At 38.7% G+C, this 21298-nt stretch overlaps 1 protein-coding gene across 1 annotated transcript in view; it reads left to right on the forward strand.

Moving 5' to 3' along the window:
- TLL1 (tolloid like 1) overlaps positions 1-20097 on the forward strand; it is a 140625-nt gene extending 120528 nt beyond the window's left edge. The window contains 5 exon segments of the mRNA XM_033061117.1: positions 3879-4004; positions 6199-6326; positions 10985-11198; positions 16218-16465; positions 18117-20097. Coding sequence (XP_032917008.1) covers positions 3879-4004; positions 6199-6326; positions 10985-11198; positions 16218-16465; positions 18117-18251 — 851 coding nt within the window. The 3' untranslated portion in view covers positions 18252-20097.
- Positions 20098-21298: the final 1201 nt, after the last annotated feature.

The following is a 21298-nucleotide window of genomic DNA, read 5'->3' on the forward strand; positions in this document are numbered from 1 at the left end:
GGATATTAGGCTTCTAAACAAAAACCCTCCAATAATTAGGTTTTTATTCTTCTGTCCTCCTCTGTCTTTCTTTTGGCCTCCTCTGTCTCCTGCTTTTGTTATAAGACCAAGACCTAGAAGTAAGATCCTGCAGGACTCAGCACTCTGCTGGGCCTGTAAGACTTGAGAAGTATTAAATAACTCCAAAAAGATAATTATATATATATATTTAATAACATTATTTATTTTTCAGTGATCTTTCTGAGAAGATAGCCTAATGATTAGTCATAGTTTGACATTAAACTGATTTAATTTATCATAAGTTTCGGACTTACTACAGCGTTTTAAATAAACATGATTGATTCTTTGGACAAGCATTCAAAATATACATGGGTTTTGATGTAATGTAGAAATGAGGTTGTTGGGACATCTTTTCTTGGGTGGTGATTCACTGAGCAGTTAAAAAGAGAAAGCTAGAAGGTTTCTTAACCTTGAATACAAACTCATCTCTGGTGCTATCCTGGTACATTTTTTTCCACAGACAAGAAAGCTGCCTTCAAAGAGAAAATTTTTGTTTTTGAATCTTGCAAGGACTTGATACAGGTCCCTTCAGGCCGAGTACGTATTATTCACAGACTGGTGGCCTCTGAGGGTCTCAGAGGTACGACCATTTGTCCTCAGAATGTATTTTCTTGAGAAAGGATCTTTCCTTCTTCTGAGTACTGACATGAGAAAAGAAAGAAAGTATCCATTCAAAACTGGGGGGACTTATTTCCATCTGTCAGCATAACAAATGGCTTTGTTTTTACACAGCAAAACATTTGTTCTTGTAACTAATACAGACTAATTGTTTTTTTTTTTCACAAATTTTTAAACTGGGCAATCAATTTGACAGAAAGTCTGTTCTCAATTATGAAGTGTGAGGAAGGCTTGTTCAACAGTTGAATCCTTGATTAACTATGTACAAGTAATTATTGAAGTTTAAATGTGTTCCAAAACTTCTCCTTTCTACCTTCTGTCCATTATTTTATTTCTGAGGATATCCAAAATGGGACTATTTGCTTTGCACTTTTCTGTTAAAATACTTCTCAGTGTTTTCACAGAATTTGGTGGATGATGAAAATGGACAGGGCTTATATTAAGAATTTGTGCACCGAATCTGTACTTGAAAGCCTAGCTTAAATGCATTTTGAGCTTGCCTTCCTTTTATTTTGTTATCTGGCGGAAAATTACAAACTAATCCTTTGGAGGGAAATATTGAAGACTTTTGTTCTTATTAGCTGTAATTTCTCAGTTGCTTGTTGCTGTTCTTCACTCGCAATGTGGAATTAATTTATGATAGTGCTTGCTTTTGCAAAATGATGACTTTGGTTTGAAATTGCATAGATTTGCTACCTCATTGGAGACTTGCTTTGCAAGGTGCATAAACTGTATTGTGGAGCTTCCATGCTTCCTTTCATCATCAAAATGACGAGTAGTATCTCTTTGAATGTATGGTTCTAAGAGGTATCTATGTTTTCAACTGTTTCTTAACCTTCAGATCTGCTCACATTTGCAGAAAGTTTCAAAAAACTTTCAGTGCAAACAGATTTGAGATTTGCAGCAAAAAATACAGTGGATGCTTGGGTTTGACTTGCAGATTTTGTCTATATCATATTGTATTATAAGTAGAAGCTGATTTTTATGGAAAGACCTGCAAGTCAACGGGGTCAAGTGCTGAATACATTTTGGCAGAGGAAGATGACATGTATGCAATTACAGTAATTTCACGAAAACAAGCTGCACCGTTTTGACCAAAATTTTACTCCCACACCGGAAATGCGCTTATTACTCAGGAGCGGCCAATATGTGAATAATTTTCTGACATTTTCAACCTCGGGAGTGCAAACCGAGTCAGTGCAAACTGCAAAGTCGAGCTCCTGCCAGTAAAACCCGGCATTTTACGCGGGTTGTTACAAATTGGTTACTCTGTTGCACAGCGGGTGAACTGCTCTGTGCAGGCAGCACAGGGGGTGGGGAAGGGGGGCAACTCCCTCCTGCTGGCCCCGCGGCCCAGGGGGAAGGTGGGGGGCTCCGTGCTGCTGGCCCCACGGCTCAGGGGGAGGCAGGGGGCTCCGTGCTACTGGCCCCATGGCTCGGGGGCTCCCGTCCCTACGTGCCGCTGCTGCAGTAGCGGGGTGGCTCCATCCCCGCCTCCCACCGCGACCGCGGGTGCCGGCAGGCTCTGTACCCCCCCTGCCACCGAGTGGCAGCGCCGAGCTGGGCCACCCAGCCCTGTCGGTAGCCCCGAACCCGCATGGCTGAGCCGAGACAGTTAACCCCGCCCTACCGCGATTCTGTTACTATTTGGGAACTTTGTTGCACACGGGTCCTCCCTGCGAACGACAGAGTGGCTTATACTCAGGTGCGGCTTATTTATGGACAAAGAACTAAATGTTTGCTAACACCCGGCGATGCGGCTTATACTCAGTGCAGCTTGTATTTGTGAAATTACTGTACAATGCAGACTTCCTTTGTTGCGTTACTGAATATGAGCATCAGTAAGGGCGGAGGAGAAATGCATGAGTAAGACAATAAAAAAAAGATACTTAAATTACCCATAGTGGCTTCTAATCTGTAGAAATTCTTGCTGTACCTACTGAAGTCTGAAATATCACATTGCCTTGTTTGGAGATAATGTTAACTGCTGCTTTCCAAGGTAAATAAGATTGAAAGGGGTAAATGCTCTGCATTCTAACTCACAAAAACCAGATTCCAGAGATGACCAAAATTCCTCTGCTCTTTTTCTTCCTCTCTTTTGAATGTTGAAATAGCATATTTAGTAAAATACAGAGGAGGTTTAATATGTGTGTGTTGAGATATATAGATAGATAGATAGATAGATAGATACACATGCATATATATATACATATATTTTTATATCTAAGAATATATACGTATGTGTGTGTGTATACATTTATAGTTATATACATGTGCACATATACATGCATGTATGTGTATATACATGTCAGGAGCAGTCTGGCTCTTTTAAAGGGACCAGCCTCACCTAAAACAAGAACAGCTGAATGACATAGAAGCATGGCAGCAGAGGCCTCTTGCTACAATGACAACCTGTTAATCTAGTTTGGCTTTTGTCCATGCAATGAATTTGTAGCTGTTTAATGCAGGTCATATTTCCTCCACTACACTCTGCTTTATTTCTAACACACTAAAAGCTCTTTTGAAGGATTATATTTTAATAAATAGAACTGCATGCTGTACTGTAGCTCTTGAACTAGCTAATGCCAATTTATTTTTTTTTCTTTCAATGAAATGTTTTTCTTTTTGTGATGTTCTATAGTGCTCAGATTCATTAAAAACAAAGCACACTGTCACTCTGCTGGGGAAAAAAGCTCAACTTATTAGAAAAGCTTATGTAAAATTTTTCTCTTCTTATTTTTTAATGTGTAAAAGTTGAAGTCTTTTCTGATCTATCTGTTCCTTTCGAGACATCACCATCAAATTGAGGAATTTGCACAAAGCTGTGTTGTCCATTAACTACACTATGATTATTTACTAAAATAAAAATGGATATTTATGAAACTTTTACCAACTAGACCACTTAAAAGAGTAAAAGCTGGTGAATCTCTCACCTCCTTTGTTCTAGCTTGTTTGTTTTACTAGTGTTCTTCTCCCTTAGGAACTAATACTAATTTCCTAGAAAAATGAGACAGACTGTTTGTGCCATAGTGCAAGGCTGCAGGCTGAGCAAAGAGTGACTAAAAGGCAGGAAAGTGCTTTACTCGGAAAAGTGACTGTGCTGTAGCTTATCTTGCTCTGGCCACAGGCTTCATGCTCCCCTTGGTAGCCAGGTCTGCTGGGAGCTGTGTGCTCACCTGAGCTTGTTGTGTGTTTTGTAGACAAGGATGAATGTTCAAAGGACAACGGTGGCTGCCAACATGAGTGCATTAACACAGTGGGAAGCTATGTCTGCCAGTGCCGGAATGGATTTGTGCTACATGAAAATAAACATGACTGCAAGGAAGGTGAGTAGGAAGGCATTGGAGTGGTTGGTTACACAGCAGTCTCGCTGAAAGCTTTCTGCAACTCTCCTTTCAAACAAAAGAGAGGAAAAAAGTTCTTGGTAATGGGGTTTTAGACAGTTGGGCTTAAGCACTACAACATCCCTGCCCTTTCCCATCCCCTCCATCCCCAGCATTTGTGTGGGCTGAGTTCAAGGTCCACAGAAATGAAGTTTGGAAAACTTGGGATCTCTGGCACGGAGTGCTACTTTCAATAGTTCTGTGAAGTATAGAGTATTTAAAGCACTGATAAAGCATTTATCTAAGGCTGTATTAAAAACAGGAATAGAGTTTCTGGACAGAAGCCTGGTAAAATTGTGATTTGCTGCTATCAGGAGCAGTTATTTCCCCAACAGACAGGTTGAAACTGTATCTACCCTTTCTGGGTTAGTTTTAGGCAACATATTTAGACAACCAAAGTTCCAGGCAAAACCTTATGCATCTTTCTTCCTCTTGGCTCTCTCAAGGTGGGGCTACCTACAAGAAAACAATAGGCTTTTGGACTTACAGTAGTTTCACGAATACAAGCCGCACCATTTTGACTAAAATTTTGCTTCCACACCGGAAATGCGGCTTATACTCAGGAGCAGCTAATATGTGAATAATTTTCTGACATTTACAACCTCAGAAGTGCCAACCAGGGTGCCGAGCCGAGCACCTACCTGTAAAAGCCGGCATTTCGCGATTGTCACAAATTGTCACTCTGTTTCGCTGCGGGTGGAGCCTGGCTCCCTGCAGGCAGCACGGGGGGTGGGGAGAGAGGCAGGAGAGCTCTCTCCTTCCCTCCTCTGCTGCAGCCCGGGGGAGAGATGGGGGGGCCCCGTGTTGCCATCGCCACGGCTCGGGGAGGCGGCGGGGGCCCTGTGCCGCCATCGCCGCGGCCCGGGGGGAAGGCGGGGGCCCCGTGCCGCCATCACCGCGGCTCAGGGAGGAGGGGGTGGGGCTCCATCCCTGTCCGCCGCCGTGGGAGCGGGGGGAGCTCCGTCCCTGCCTGCCACCACAGGACAGCGCCGGGCCAGGGCGACTGAGCCCAGAGGCAGCGGTCGGCCCAGAGCGGCCCCACCGAGCCGCAGCGCCGAGCTGGGCCACCTGGCCCCGTCCATAGCCCCAAGCGGGCCGAGCCTACACAGCCCGAGCGAAGCCAGTAAACCCCACCATGCCGCGGTTCTGTTACTATTTGGCAACTTTGTTGTACACGGGTCCTTGCTGCGAACAACAGAGCGGCTTATACTCAGGTGCGGCTTATTTATGGACAAAGAACGAAATGTTTACCAACACCCAGAGATGCAGCTTATAGTCCGTGTGGCTTGTATTCGTGAAATTAATGTAAGTAGAATTTAAATTCTCCGTAAATGAATCTCAAGTGTGCAATATAATTTGAGCTGCTGTAATGTCTCAATGTTTTCCTGGATATTTCTCAATGTTTTCTTGGTTTTAATCTGGGAGTAAAGACACGCCCTTTGTGAATCGTTTGCGTTTTCATTTTGCAAATCGTTTTGGTTTTGGAATGCTACATGCCTACTCCAAAAATTTTTTCAAATAATTCTCTGATATTTAGAAAGTAATTTGAGATTGTTAAAATTAGATACAAAATGCCTTCTTTTAGTTCTGAATACTACTGGTTTAGCTGCAAAGTTGGTGACTAAGCTGTTCTTTGTTTATACTCACAGTTTAGTCTTTGCTGTTCTAAAACTGTGCATATGTATGACTAGAAACTGTGGTTTACAGATCAAATTGATTGCTCTGTAGCTGCAGTAAAAATTACCAAGAAGAGAAAAAAAAAGTTGTTGCGAAATTTCTTTTGAAGTTGGAGTAGTCAGGTTTTCATATGGATTTACACACTTGTTTGTACGTAGGATGGGGGAATAGGCAAATACTTGATTAATTTTAAATATTTATCTTATGTTTATTCCTGTATAAGACTTTTTTCTGAAGAAAAACCATCCATTGTAAACAAAAGTGTGTTTCACAACAATCCATAAAGAAACATGCTGGGTTAATGCTCTGAAGCATATGCCTGAAGGGGAGAACATGACTGTGCACTCTGAAAAGCAGGCTTACCTATCTTCCTAAAGATCCTTTCCACTTAGTGGCTGCCCTGCCAAAAACCTCTGAATGCAGACCCCCAGCCTAACTGATGTTATCACTGTTGGCACAGCTGAATGTGAACAGAAGATCCACAGTCCCAACGGCATCATCACGAGTCCCAACTGGCCTGACAAGTATCCCAGCAGGAAGGAGTGCACGTGGGAAATCAGTGCTACCCCTGGGCAGAGGGTCAAACTGGTGAGTCTCTGCCTTCCCTTCCTTTTTAACTTTTCTTCCATCAAATCAACTTCTCAAATGACTGCTCAGTGATATGGAACTGTTACTAAACTTTACTGTCAGTTTGCATCCCAGAGGTAAATTGTTTTAAAAATTAGCTGACTCCTGTCCATTTCTGGCCAACAGGGACTACTCAATATAATGGAGTTGTGATTTAAGTTTATGGAGATTGGAAATACTCTGTACAGCAAAGGCAGGAGGAACACTTCCCTCCTGTCAGACTTCACTATATCATTGTTGCAACTCACAAAACTTGTGCAAAGTTTTGGCAAATATGGCAGAGACCATTTACACAAATTCCAATATATAGAAAAAGCAAAATTTTGAGTTATTAAGTTTGAGTCCTCTACACACACCTTTTCCTGTTCTGTTTTTTGAGGAGGGAAAAAAATACAAAACTACTGAGAATCTGGATTTCTCATTTAAAAGCGGTTTCAAATTTTGACATAAGTGGAAGAGCAGCCTGGAACAGATTTGTGAATTTTGTGTCCAGCTGGCTGAGGACAGTGCTGGTGTGCAAAGAAAGGCCTAGCAGAGCTTAGCTAGCTTTGTAGGTTTACTGAGGTTATGTAGCCTCTGTATGAGGCCAAAGGCACAGTCCTGCCCATGGGGATTTTGCTTTGAGGTCATCCCCAGTATTTCTTCAGCTGCTTACTTGCGCGACAGCCATAACAAAAGCTGGCATTATGTATATTTAAACTTCATAAATTGATTTTTCAACTGTTTTGTAGCAACTAAAGATAAGGACAGTGATGTCTCTGTTTCAGAGGTAGAAGCAATAGCCAATACTCATGCAGGGATGAAAGGTATATTGCAATCTCATAACTACTGACCTTATCCAAACCCTAACCCCTTTTCCTGGTTTTGGCTTGGGTAGAGTTGATTTTATTCACAGTGGCTGGTATGGGCCTGTGGTTTGGATTTCTGCCGAACAATGCTGATAATACAGAGATGTTTTTGTTATTGCTAAGCAGAACCAAGGTTTTTTCTGCTGGCAAGGAAATTGAGGGTGACTGGGGGGAGACACACCTGGGACAAGTGGCCCAAACTGACCACAGGGATATTCCAGACTATATGACATCATGCTCAGGATATCAAACTGGGGGAAGAAGGAGGAAGGCAATGGTATTTGGAGTGATGGTGCTTGCCTTCCCAAGTCACCATTACCCATTACGGGGCCCCTGTGATGGCTGAACACCTGCCTGTCCATGGGAAGCAGTGAATTCATTCCTTGTTTTACTTTACTTGTGTGTGCAGCTTTTGCTTTTCCTATTAAAATGTCTTTATCTCGGCCTACTGGTTTTCAATCTTTCACACTTCCAATTCTCTCCCCGGTCCTCCTGGTGGGGTAGTGAGCAAGCAGCCTTTGTGGGGCTTGGCTGCTGCCTGGGGTTAAACCACTCCTGTTACTGGTGCTGATGTGGGATTGTGTATTGATCCCTGCTCACCAAAAGTGAAACAGTTGTATTGTATTGGAGGGGATGGTGGTGCTGCAGAATGAGTGGTGCTCTTGCTCTGGCCAATGCAAGGGTGAAAAATAGGTTTCTAATTCAGGCAGCCTTCCTACTGCTACTTCTGAGCAAGTGTTCATACTGGCTGAATAAACTAAAGCCAGACAGGTGTAGGCATGTTACTGTAAAAGCTTTTCCAAAACTTATACCCACAGGAGGCAAAATTCCAACATTCAGATATCTTCAACAAAATAGTCCATGGTCTACTTTACAAAGAAAATTTTTTTTTTAATTGGCTTTTGCCAATGGAACTGGAAAAATAGATGAAATTTTACTAGATGGAGTTTTCAACAATGTCTCCGTGATTTAGAGTCTGAGATGTGCTCTTCTGTGCAAGCCAGTAGGATCAATTACTAAATTCTGTGTGTACAATATTTTTAAGTTGTATACTACAGCAAGATACCATATCAATAATATTAATATCATAATTGCACAATGGATCATTATTTTTTCTTTCACCCTGTATTTAAGTTTACTTTTCATAGTTTTCTTGTTCAAATTGAACAAGAAGAGAATTGGTTACTTCATGGTAACAAACCACATGAATTGTGAGGCTGTGCTTTCTTTTTTGAGAGGGGGGTGTGTATAGAAACTAATCTTTTGTTGTGATTGCCCTCACTCTGCTAATCATAGAAAAGGCTCTTCCTGAACAGGCTAAATTCAAGTATTTGGTGCAATTAAGAAGCCTATTAAAAAAAGGATATGTAGAGAGACTCTTTTTCCTGAGCTAATCAGTCAGATGTTTATAAGAGACAGACTTGTGTCCCATCCAGGCAGCTGTCCATAAGTGCCACCAATGTATCTACTCAGTTGAGCATTATAGATAGAAAGGGCTGGATGGTCAGAAGCGAAGTGTAACATTTCTGAACACCATTCCCACTAAGGAGAAAAATCACATGGGGTTAAAATAGTCATGGTGGGGTAGGAATTCAAAAGTATTTTTCCCAGGAAGAAAGGATGTGATTTAATCACCCTACCAACTTTATTAGATCATTGTGGACTCTGTTGGCAGCAACTGTTCAGTTGTGTTTAACTTTCAGGAAAGCTTGTGCCTGTTCTCCTCTTTCAAACCTGCAAGCTGATTTTTAAAAAATAGAGACTGTCTTTGGGTGTTTTAAAATATCAGGCATTTTGAGATTTTAAAAGACTGCATGTTAAGATCTAATTTTCCTTTAAAAAGCAAGTTCATTGCATTCTTCATTGTTAGAATTGACTGCTACACCCACAACAGATTTAGGACTTTTTCTGGTCATGTTTGAGGGACACGATATAAAATGTGCTGTGCTTCTGTAGACTTAGGAATCCCAATGAGAAATCAAATATTAAAAATAATAGGTTTGCCTTACAGCTCATAGTGAGGTATGCTTCCTGGAGAGTGTTGTTTTTTTTGGGGGGCTTTTCATGCTGGTGAGAAGTGAACAAAACAGATATAATTTTCCTCCATAAGAAAATTAACTTCTGCTCTTGGATCATGCCTATTGCTCCCATTGATTCCAAGTTGGCTTGACTCAATCCTGTGTTTAACTCCCTTACTGAGAGTTAGTCTCTCAGCTTTCAGGGGTTTTCTTAATCCATCCGATTTTATTTGGGTATAAATGACAACACATAGCTGGCATCATAAAAGTAGGATGGCTGACCACACTTTAAGAGCAGTAGGAGTGACTGCTGTACAGCTGTTTTCATTGCCTCTGCAGTTTCAGTCCCTTAATGTAAACCCCAAACTTTTACAGTGAAATGAATCTGCATCCACTGCACCAGACAGCTCTTCATGAAATGCGAGTGTTATTCTGAATATTGAAGTTCTCCAGGAAATCTTTGTGTTAGCTCATTGCGTATTCTTTAGGTCAACCCTTAAGATTAATTGCCATTGCATTTCAGACTCTCAGGGTTCCACGAGTGGTTTGGTAGGTCAGATTTATTTTGGTGTACCAGACAGAATGCTTAATTGTGGCATTTGTTCTGTTTTTGATAGTTCAGTTTTATTCCTTTTAACTACTGTTTCTTAATCCTATTCTGTTTGGGCTGTGGGGTTTTGTTTGTGACTTTCTGTTTTTTTATTTTTCTTTTTTAATGAACAGTTACATGACTACTCATGAAAACATGTGTACTTGGTGTTTTTATGTTATTTTGTGGAACAAAATAGATTTTGAGTTTCATCTTAAGTTGTAGGTTGCTCTATAAAAAAATCACAAAGATGTATATTGCCTTCACAGTGTTTACATGAGGGGAAATTACTAGATATTAAGCTTCACGGTTGCTGTTGAAATTTAGCTCTAGTTGAAAAGTCTTATCTGAAAAATCTGTGACGTCCCCATGAAATAAGTTTGTTTGTATCATTCTTGTCTTGGAAGACACTCTTCCATAACTGAAATGCAGATGTTAGCTGTATGTGTGTTAACAGTTTCTGTCAGGCATGGCATACACCTTTTGGAAATGCCTGAAGTTTGTTCTAATGAACAATTAACACAATTTTGTTATTTTTCACAATGCTTTTGCTAGCAAAAATGTGACCTAAACATGAAGACTGAAGCCTGAAATATCATTAAATAGTAATAATAAAAAATAGATTTCTAGATAATAGATTAGAAAATATAACTTTCTTGCATAAACCTTCATGTGGAAAAGGCATTCTCAGAGGCTTTAGTTGCAGTGTGATGTAGGTTTTTAAAAAGGGTGAGGGGGAACCATTATGTTTTACAGCTGTTTCAATCAATCCTCAACTGTGCAAGGAAACAGTAATTTCTGACTTTTTGCTCTTGTGAATGTTCTGTGAAATTTGGAATAATCCTAAAAACAGTATTTTCTGCAAATTCAGCAGAAAGGCAACAGTATTCTTGATTTAATATTCTCTTAGAGGTAGTAATTAGTTATAAAGATTCTAATGCCTTTCTGTATGAAGGATGATGCACTCCTAAAGTTCAGTGTCTTAACTTTTATTCCATTTTCTCAAGATCAATATGTTATTAAAATCTACAGGCTTGTAGAGTCAGTAATGTTAAATCTGTTATTTTAACTGCATCCTTGTATTCTAAAACATATTAACATATATACATATGTACCGTGTAAATACAGTCCCACAATGGGTAATTTCATTTTTTTTTCCCCCAGACATTCAATGAATTTGAAATAGAACAACATCAAGAATGTGCTTATGACCACTTGGAAGTGTTTGATGGGGAAAGTGAAAAATCGCCAATCCTGGGACGCTTATGTGGCAATAAAATACCAGATCCTCTCATTGCTACTGGCAACAAAATGTTTCTCCGCTTTATTTCTGATGCGTCAGTTCAAAGAAAAGGCTTCCAAGCAACTCATTCCACAGGTCAGAAATCAGGATGTGCTTTTTACTAATAACTTACCCATTGTTCTCTAGTGGTAGATGCACAGACTTTTTTTGTTTTTATTGGAATGGGATGAGTACACAGATGTGACAGCTGTATCTAATGAAGCCTCAACCCAGTAGAAAAAGTCTGAGATTGCAGAAAGTATTCTTCAATATTTTAGATATTCCTTTCTCCCTGTCTTCTCATAGGTAAGAAATTAAAAGGTGTTGAAACAGAGTCAGATAAGAAATGAGGTTCCTCAGGGTTCATGACCTGAGATCATAAAAGATTGAATATCTTTTCACTGCATTTGTAATGCAATCACTTAACTGGGACATGTGATGCACCTTCATTACTTTGCTGTTCCAACTTAGACAAAAATCTGTACTTCATGTATACTGATATTTCTTTCCTGTAGTACTTTAAAAGAAAGACAAACAAAAGAAGAATAAAAGAAAAACAAGGTTAAAGACTTTCTTAGGACCTTTAAAATATAATGTTCTTCATATTTACCATTCAAATTTCTTGTTTGGCAGAAGTCACTGAAGTTGGAAAGAGTGGTTTGCAATTGCATTAATAGAGTTTTTAGGACATTTTCGGTGTGTAGATTTTTCCCGATGTTGCTTGACTTACAGTGGCCTCTTAGTGCTGAAGCTCTGAACATCCAGTGCCTGCAGTAAAACAAGGGGATTAAGGGGTTTTTTGCCTTTATTTTAATCTTCAATTATAATGTCTGTCTTTAATTTCCAGAGTTCTTTCTTATTTATCCAGGCAATAAATAATTCAGAAAATATTTCATAAATATATCTGCTAGGAGATAAGGTTTAATGACGGGTAATTGTTATTAATAGAATACTAAAGGTGACGAGTCACTGTAAATGTAATATGATATTACCCAAAGTATCCATCAAGTTGATATGTAATGCTTACCAAAAAATCCTCGTCTGTATCAATGCTGGCATTTTGTCTTTTTTTTCCTTCTGATTTGTTCTGAATGGTTCAAAATCTTTAGTAATTTAATTTCCCTTTCAGAGAAAGACAGTAGACAACAGTATATGAAATTTTTATGATCTGGGCCTTGAAAGTGAAAAGTTTAGCTACCTGTAATTCAGTTAGCTTTTCTTGTGGAAAATCCTTTTACAAGCATGCAGTGTTTTGCCTTCCCTACTATAGTGACACTTTCCCTTAGATGCAAAATTAGATAGAAGTAGTAATTACCCATTTTTAATTACCTGAGGGTATGTAGTTAAAAGTCAGAAGTCTTCCTAGAACAAGAGTTATAAAATTGCTATCTCCTTTATTGTCCTCTCTTTCAGTTTGCAGAATTGGAACATTCAGTGTGTGGACAAAGTTCAGATGAATACTCCCTAAATTCTAAAGACTGCAAGTTTTTTTATGACTTGCTGAATTTTCTCTCATGTCTGCTGAGCTTAATATGCCTTGAATACAAAACCATTCAGAGCATGGACAAGCATGTGCTTTTCTAAGAAACTGAGAAATATATAATCTACCCAGTTTCAAAGAATGTTATAAAAATCTACAGAGTTTACCTCCTTAAGAGAGGACATTTATTTCTGTCAGCTGCTGTTGCACAGACTGCTCCCTGACATGAATCCTCATCACTGGCATGCATCTGGAGGTAGTGTCTGAATGAAGGACGAGTCAGGTCTTGCAGTTTTGAGCCAAATGCAGATGCTCTGTGAGACTTGTGTGAGAATTTTACCTCTGTGCTGAGGGCACATGTGTGAATGAGCTAACAAGTGTATGGGGCAGAAGACTGTATTCCCTTAGTTCGTTATCTAGGAAAAAAATAATTATTTTTTTATAGTATGCAATGGAAGTAGACAAGGTTGTGTTTGATCCTGCATAGCTGTGCAGACAGACAGGCAGTGCTGAGGAAGCTGCTCCTGTCACTTCTAACTGTTGGCAGACCTCAGTGAAAGATCAGGTGTGACATAACAGCAATGAACAAGTAACTGAATTCTATGCTCTGAGCTGTTTCTGCTGCTGCTTCATTCCTGGCATCTTCAAGATTTAATTAGTAGATGCTGTCAATGATGTTGATTTGCCTTCTATGACACTTTTTGGTTTTAAGTGCTATCCAATTTCCAAATTCCCATTTAATACTCCAGAAAACAGGATAAAAATGTAGCAGCAAATACAGTAAAGTTAAAAAAAAATAAACTGGATAGAAAGACTTCCTTGGGTGGAGCAAACTTATTAAATGCTGTTTCAAAAGCAACACAGTTTTAGAAGGAGATTCTGTCATATTTTCCCTTCTCTGAAAAGGCATAACCCATCCAAGAGGAATTCATAAAAATGCTCCTGACAGAACATTAAACATCATTGCTCAGGGAGTGATCTGTCTGCCCTAACTCAGACAACAAGTTCTCTTCTGGACAGCTTCATTTATGGTGCCTGGCCTCCAACCACTGCTCTAGGAGCTTGCAGATCTACTGTAGCTCCTATTTGTATCTGTCAGTGTTGCGAGGATGTCTCAAAAAACTTGGATATCTCAGATGTCACTCTGTTTAGAGCTCTGTGTTGCTTCCAAATTAACTGTGATAATTCAGTATGGAAGTGCTGAATGAAATTTATAATTTTGTTTCATTAATTCAGATGATGTGGGTTTAAGCTTTCCCAACTCTCTGGCTTGTTAAACAGTCAGGAGACTGCAGGTCGATTTGTTCTTATGTTTGTAAGAAGCCTAAAAGTCCCCAGAAAGGTCATGAAATATGAGAGGAGTTTTGAGCCTTAGATGATCCAGAAGAGCCTTTCACTGAAGCTAGCAGATCACCATCATTTTACAAGCTGGACATATTTCCTTACAGTCAGAAACACACATTGTGCCCATGGCAGAGCAGCCATGCCTGCACAGTGGAAACCATGACGGGTTAGCTCTGGTACCAAGGCTAAGCAGGCAGTGCTGTGCGGCTCTGCTCTGCTCTGCGCCTGTCCCAAGTGTCCCAGTGCTGTGCCTCATAGTGCAAGCTGCATGTAGACTTCTGAAACTACAACTTAATTCTTAAGAAACTGAAAATCTGGTTTGTAATTTCTATTCTAAAATATGCGGCTATGATCTGTGAGAGAAGGGCATGGGAACAGGAATTGCCATTTTCTGTGGTTCTATGGCTACAATTTTCCTTTAAGCTCCTGTCCTCTGTAACAAGCAGAGGGAAAGAATGCAGAGAGATCATTAAATGTTTTCTTGTTTACAGCTGTTTGGTGTCCAAGGCAGGGAGATGTTACTAATATTGGCAAGAGTCCTGTCAAACAAAAAATAAACCCAAACCAGCCCCCTCTTCCCTCAACCAAAAAAAAAAACCCAAAAAAAACCAAACTAAAAAACCACCCAAAACCCTCAAAAAACAAACAAAAAAATCCCTAAACCCCAAAAAACCAAAAAAACCCCAAAAACTCTACCAAAATAAAGAAACCGAAACCAAAAAAGGAAGCAAATAAAATTCAGAATAGGGAGAAAACCCAGTAAATTAGAATATCATTGAGAATAACTTTTTGAAGTATCTTTCTTGCCAGTGTTTTATCATATGCTCTTATTATTTTTTTTAAGAGCAAAAAATTTCAGATTTCAAATTGGACTGATCATGCATTTTTACTTATACTTCTATTGACATAATTCACTTACATAATTTATATTTCCTGGTTTTATTTCTTCATTTCCCTATTAAGAAAAACCCCACTCGTTTTAAAATGTAAAGATTTGGTCACTACCATTATTAACTCTTAGCTGAAATGTGACTCCTCATAATATAATAGTGCAATTGGTGATGTTTACAGAGGGTGGAGTCTATGAAGTAAAATTCAAAGTGTTTCTTCACCAAAGCCTAGAAAGATTTGAATCTTGCTGTTTGTTTCAGATTACTCTAAAATGACCGATCAGTAATATCTACATATTTTAAAATGCAGATAAAATTATCTGTTCCTTTATTCATAAAAATTAAATCTAAATTTGTGAGCCTCAGTATTTTGTTCAGGTCATTTGCACTTGATGTTTTTGTCGAGTGCTGTAAGAGATGATTTGTTCCTGATGAGAAACCAGTACAAAATTATTCTGCTTGTATTGAAAACATCATACATGTTAAAAAAACCCTACATCTACCTTTTGGAAATCTCATGCATTTTGGAAAAAATGCATTTTTTTTCTCTTAATTACAATTTTCATCTGCTCTTCATTGGGTTCTAATAACACTTTCATTTATTTGTCGTACACCTTATTCACCTATACACTAAAGCTAATTCATATTTAAATTCTGAACTCTTTGAGCAGTTATAAACAAGCTCTAAAGCCCCAAATCAATTTTGCAGCTGTGTACAAATAGAGATTTATCCTAAAATAATGGTTTTGACAAAAGGCTTGCCTCAAGAACAGGCTTTAAGCTACAAGACTTTCTCTAAAAGCAGCAGAAGGCAGCAGCTTTCTCCGAGCCCATTCTTTTGCAGAGAAAGACCTGCTCTTGAACTATACAGTAAGCCAGGTAGGAAGCTTTGCAGTGGTGTTTGGTATTGAGCAGTATGGTTAAAGCTGTGAAAAGACACTACTGTGGTGCAAGAGAGTTTTGCGCTCAGTCACTGACTGCGTGTGTGCTGGAGCTGATCTTCCCCTATCACTTGCAAATGGTGTCATTCACTCCTGTGGAAATGTCATCACTGAAATGTGGTTACTCTTACAGCAACTGTCTTGGTGGCCACAAGAACCTTTCCGGCGCTTTCCCAAAGACTGACATACTGCTCAAGTCACATTCCTTTGGTGTTCCCTGTCTTTGTCTTTCACTTGAAAATTATGAACTATGTTCAAGTCTCTCTAGTTATAAAAGAGAGTTTATATAAGAAAACTCAGAATGATGGAGTTATATTCATACTGTGTAATACTTTGCTCTCGGCTTGTTTGATTAACCTGCTTGTGGCATTAACATGCACTCAACCTGAATGAGATTGGGAAAAGGAAAACACAAATTTGCACTGAATAACCTTTTTCATCCTTTTCCCCCTCCATTTAGAGTGTGGTGGTCGGTTGAAAGCTGAGCTCAAGGCCAAGGACCTGTACTCCCATGCTCAGTTTGGTGATAACAACTACCCAGTTCAGGCAGACTGTGACTGGCTGCTGGTGACTGAGCGCGGCTCTCGCGTCGAGTTAATGTTCCAGACTTTTGAGGTTGAGGAAGAGGCAGACTGCGGCTATGATTATGTGGAACTTTTTGATGGTCATGATAAGACTATGAGACTTGGTCGATTTTGTGGATCTGGGGTAAGTAAATAGGTATAAATCGTTTTTATTTTTCATTTCTATAAAAAGAATAAGAAAGGCAGGGCAGAGGAAGGTGAGGGTCATGAGATTCAGTTACTGCACCTTATAGTGAAGGTACTTGATTATCTACTTCAGATTTTAATGTACACGTTTGCAGGCTTGTAGTACAATCACTCCCTTGAAATATGTTCATCAATAAATATTCTTGCCTATTTTTTAACCAAAGTATTGTAATGTTATGTTAAGCTTCAAGTAGCTGGCAGTGGCATGTTTATCAGCACACAAAGAAAAGTTAGCACCTTTTTATCCTTACATAGAGGGAAATGCACCATTGTTAAAAATTATTACATTAAAGTTCTTTGAATTGGAAAGAAGCCACATTTTGCAGTAGAAGGGGCAGCTGTGAAGTATTTATAGTATGCTCATAGCCTTTTAAGTTAAATTTTAGGAAAAAAAACATGCTCCTAATTTGGGCGATTAATATGGACCTTAAGAAAACCGTGAAATGCTATATTCATTCTGACACATTTTAACTGTGAGACACAGAGGAAACTGGCCAGATGACACCCTGAAAATGCTGTATCTTATTTCTCATTTTAGACCTGTACTGGTCTCCTGGCTACCTGCCTTGTAAAAACCGGTGCAATCATCCCACAAGTTCTCATCAATTCTTTATAAGTGTGCCAGTGCAAGCACACTTGAACATATACCCTTTGCCTAGATAGAAAGATTCAAAGACTCTACATGAGATGACAGGAGCTCTTAAGTAGTTATGTGTGACTTTTTTCAGCCACTGTGCTGGATCAAACATCTTAGCCATTCAGACGAGTAACCAGTGAACTGACTTAAATCCTTTCAGTGCATTTTTGAACACTAATTAATGATGCACAAAAGGTGCTTCCACTTGAACTGTATGGGATGTATTCTAAGGGAAATGCTTAAACTGAGCCTGAAATCTAGTAATTTACACAAAACAACATTTTTCTTTGCAAGATATCGTATTTTAGAAGGGCAGAAGAAGGGCAGCGAACAAGAAAATGGGCTGAATTATTTTCTTCATTGGGGTCTTGGGGTGAAATGGTAGTGTTTTGGTTCTGATAAGATGTAATTGAATGGCTTCAGATGCCACAGAGGATAAATACAATTAAATAAAAAAGGTATTGAGAATAAAAAGCAGAATGATCCAAACTGGAGTGGGAAAAAGACACTGTCAGTACATATTACCACCTTCTCAACTTTAGAAGGAGGATTTGGTTGTTTAGCTGATACTTCTCATCAGTGGCTTCAGTGATAAAACAGGACATCATGAGGGCTGTGAAGAATAGAATGGAAAATAGGTATTGGCCTCTGCTGTGTATCTAAATTTGGAATATTGCATATGGTTCTGCGCAGTCACATTCTCCAGCAGAACTAGAGAAAAACTAGGAGTTTAGGTTATTTCGTCAGTCTGCCTCTAAAGTTCCTAGCCTATAACTGAGAGCAGAGTGAGATGGAACTATTCTATCTGATGATGTCAGATGGCATCGTATGAGATGCAGTGGAATTGCATGATGAGGTCTAGCAGGAAAATAGATATATTCATAAGGAAAAAAAAAAGTGAATGAATGCAGAGTGGACAGATAATTTTTTTCTTTTTATGCATTTATTTTAGCCACCAGAAGAAATTTTTTCAGCAGGGGACTCTCTTTTGCTTCACTTTCACACTGATGATACAATCAACAAGAAAGGATTTCATATACGATACAGAAGTATAAAATATCCAGACAGCGTGCACACCAAAAAATAACACGAGAGACTCTATGCCAGGAAAGAAGAGTGAGAAAGAATGCACAGTGAAAAGGAAGGAAGGCATGTAATTTTTTTTTTTTAAACTGAATTTACTAGCACAAATGTTTGATGTCAATTCAGTTGAAATGCTGACTTATAAGACCAGTGACTGAAATAAAATAAAAGAAGATCACCTACCCCAGTGGATGTGCAGGCTCCATACTTGACTGTCTCTGCAGAGCTTGTGAAAAGACTTTGCATGCAGGGAGAATATAAAGTTTTTGTTCACAGTTCAGTATTTGCTAGAACCGTGTGTGGCTTCAATCAGTTTCATTCAGGGGAAGAGACCCTGTAGACCGTTCTTCCTTCTGACAATTGTATGGTGTCTAGGAGGAAAAGAAGCTCTTTTAGGTCACACACTCAAAATACTGTCCTTCTACCTGACTTTAAATCCTGCATACTATATATATACAAAGACTTGAAAGAAGATATGAAATGGGAAGTCCTTCCTGCTTTGTTCTGCATTTTTTACAAATTCACCTGTCATATCAGGTTATCAGTGTTTTGAAACTGGAAAATCTACTTCTGAAACGTAACTGATCTATAGAGTATTTTGTTTTACTAATGACTGAAAAGTCTGAACTGTTACATCAGTCATCACTAGCAACAAATCACTAGTTGACTGAATTTTAATGGTGTAAACATCTGAAAATATTTGGTTTACTGGTTAAGTAAGCTATCTCTGATGATGTGCTCTTATTTTGCACTGAATATTGAAAGAGACTGAGATGAAAATCTGTCCTGAATCAAAATCTGTATCCATGAGAAAGGGTAAAGGATCATCTGAAACTCCTCCTATTGAATTTATTTTCAGCAGTACATTTGAAACCGCTGCTAAGCTTTATTTCTTTGGACCTTTCTGTGAATGAGCTATTTGCCTGATTCAGTTACTCAGAAATGAAGTGCAGTAGTGTCCAAAAGAAAAGTTTCCCAGAGAGGTTTTTGTTGTTTTTTTTCCTAAGAGTAAGACTATCCATGATGGTGGAAAAAAGCAAAACAAAACAACAGACCCAGGATTTTTTTGATATCAAGTGTGAATTTCTATGGTGCTATTCCATGAACATTAAAAAAAACAAAAACAACAAACAAGAAGTTTTAGACTTTTGAGCCAACAGTTTGCAGGTCATGAATGTCTCACTATACCTGGCTGCATCTGGAGAAGGAAGACTTTAGTGCTCTGATGGAAAGTAGGTTGCAATGGCAGTACTATTCCTGTGGATCAACTACTATTATTGCCTTAGAATCCTCGCACACAGACAGATCTTCCTGTAGATACACTTATAATTTGATAAATAATTTGACAACTCAAGTATTTTAGCATATGCTAGCAAAAACAAAAAGCAAAAGCAAAAGCCCTATCTGCAGACAGATCATCTGCTGTAAATACAGTGACCTGCTTTTGATGTAGAGATATGTTACATTTAGAACTGAGATATTCTATGTGCTTTAGGCCATACATGGCTCTAGTCATAATGTATATGCATTATGTAAGTATTGTATGAATGAGTGTTCCAGGAGAGTGAGAGGCATTGTATGGGTGAATATGGAATTGTTTCTTTATGTGCCAAGTTCTATCAGGACACTGTTTGACTGTAGCAACTTTTCTTTAAAGGCTTCATAGACAGATAACAAGGACTTCTAGTTTGCAAGAATCAAGTTTAAATGAAGTATTATGTTTCACTTACAAGAAATATTATTTTGATATCCTTTGATGTAAGTTGCTACTTAAATTAGCTTAGTTTTTGTTTCCTCCTATGAACATACATTGGCACTAATAAATCTGACCTTTTTTATAAAAATAAAAACCGAATGTCTGTGTATAGGTTTCCTTGCTTGTTTTAGTAGCCCTGTTATTACTCATACATACTTTTCTTTTCAGATAGCTGATGTGTGTGAAGTTCAAAAACTTAATAATTTCTGTGTTTTTATGATGCTGCTCGACTGTCTCTTTGGCTCGTTTTTCAGGTTGTTTGATCAAGAAATGAACTATAAACATTTTCTTCAAGGTCTTTTAATACAAAATTCAGACAGAGATATTACTAAAGTTAAAAAAATGAAACATAGTCTTGATGTTCTACATAATTTATCATCGGGGTGGAATTCCAATGCTTAAATTTGTGAAAGGAAAAGCTAGCAACAGCAGAAGCAGTGTCGTGCTGGCATGGTTAATCAAAAGGATCTGGGAAAGTCTGAGACTGAGAGCAAATGCAATTTTCTACACTATCTTATTTTCCACTTTTCTGTTCTGGTCTCCCCTTAACATTATCTCTCTCTGTTTGCTAAAGCCTTCATTTTCTCTAAATTTGGTTTTCTTATTCCCCTCAGGATTACTCTAATAACCACAGGGTTGAGCAAAGATCATTATTTTTTGGAAAGGTTTCTTTGTTATTGTTGATTCATACAGGCCTCTGTATAAATGCTGCTGTCCTATGTTAAATAGTGCAGCAGGAATGGATGGAGAAGAGGTTGGACTGGGAGCAAGGCATTATGGTGTATTTCCAAAACCCTGTGGAATTGATTCTTCATAGTCATATCAAAGTATTGACTTTGAGCACAGCATTTCTGGGATTTTTTCACATGCAATATGTAGAAGTCAGAAAAGAGTAGCTGCCATAACTTTACAGGCAAAGTTTGATTTTATTTCTCTGATTGGTTATTCCTTTGTAGATCTCATATGCTTCAGAATGATGAAAATGCAGAAGGTGTTCTTAATGATTATCTTGATGATAAATGGACCATATGGGTTCTGTCTTCTCATTGGCAAGATCCTAGGCAGTGCCTCATGGTGCTATCAGGTGCTTTAAAAAACACAGCTATTTACAAGTCCTAGGAGAGTTTTCCTGATGTAATGAAAAATGACATATGCAGTGAACTCCTTCCTTATAGGGGAAGTATGCCTTATAACTAGCCTAAAAGTAAGAAAATAATGAAAAAAGAATTTATTTTGATTTTTGAAATTGTGAAAAGCAGTGTGGGTTATCAACATGTGCAGTTTCAGCTTTGAGA

Source organism: Catharus ustulatus, chromosome 5, assembly GCF_009819885.2.
Source record: "Catharus ustulatus isolate bCatUst1 chromosome 5, bCatUst1.pri.v2, whole genome shotgun sequence".
NCBI classification, from domain to species: domain Eukaryota; kingdom Metazoa; phylum Chordata; class Aves; order Passeriformes; family Turdidae; genus Catharus; species Catharus ustulatus.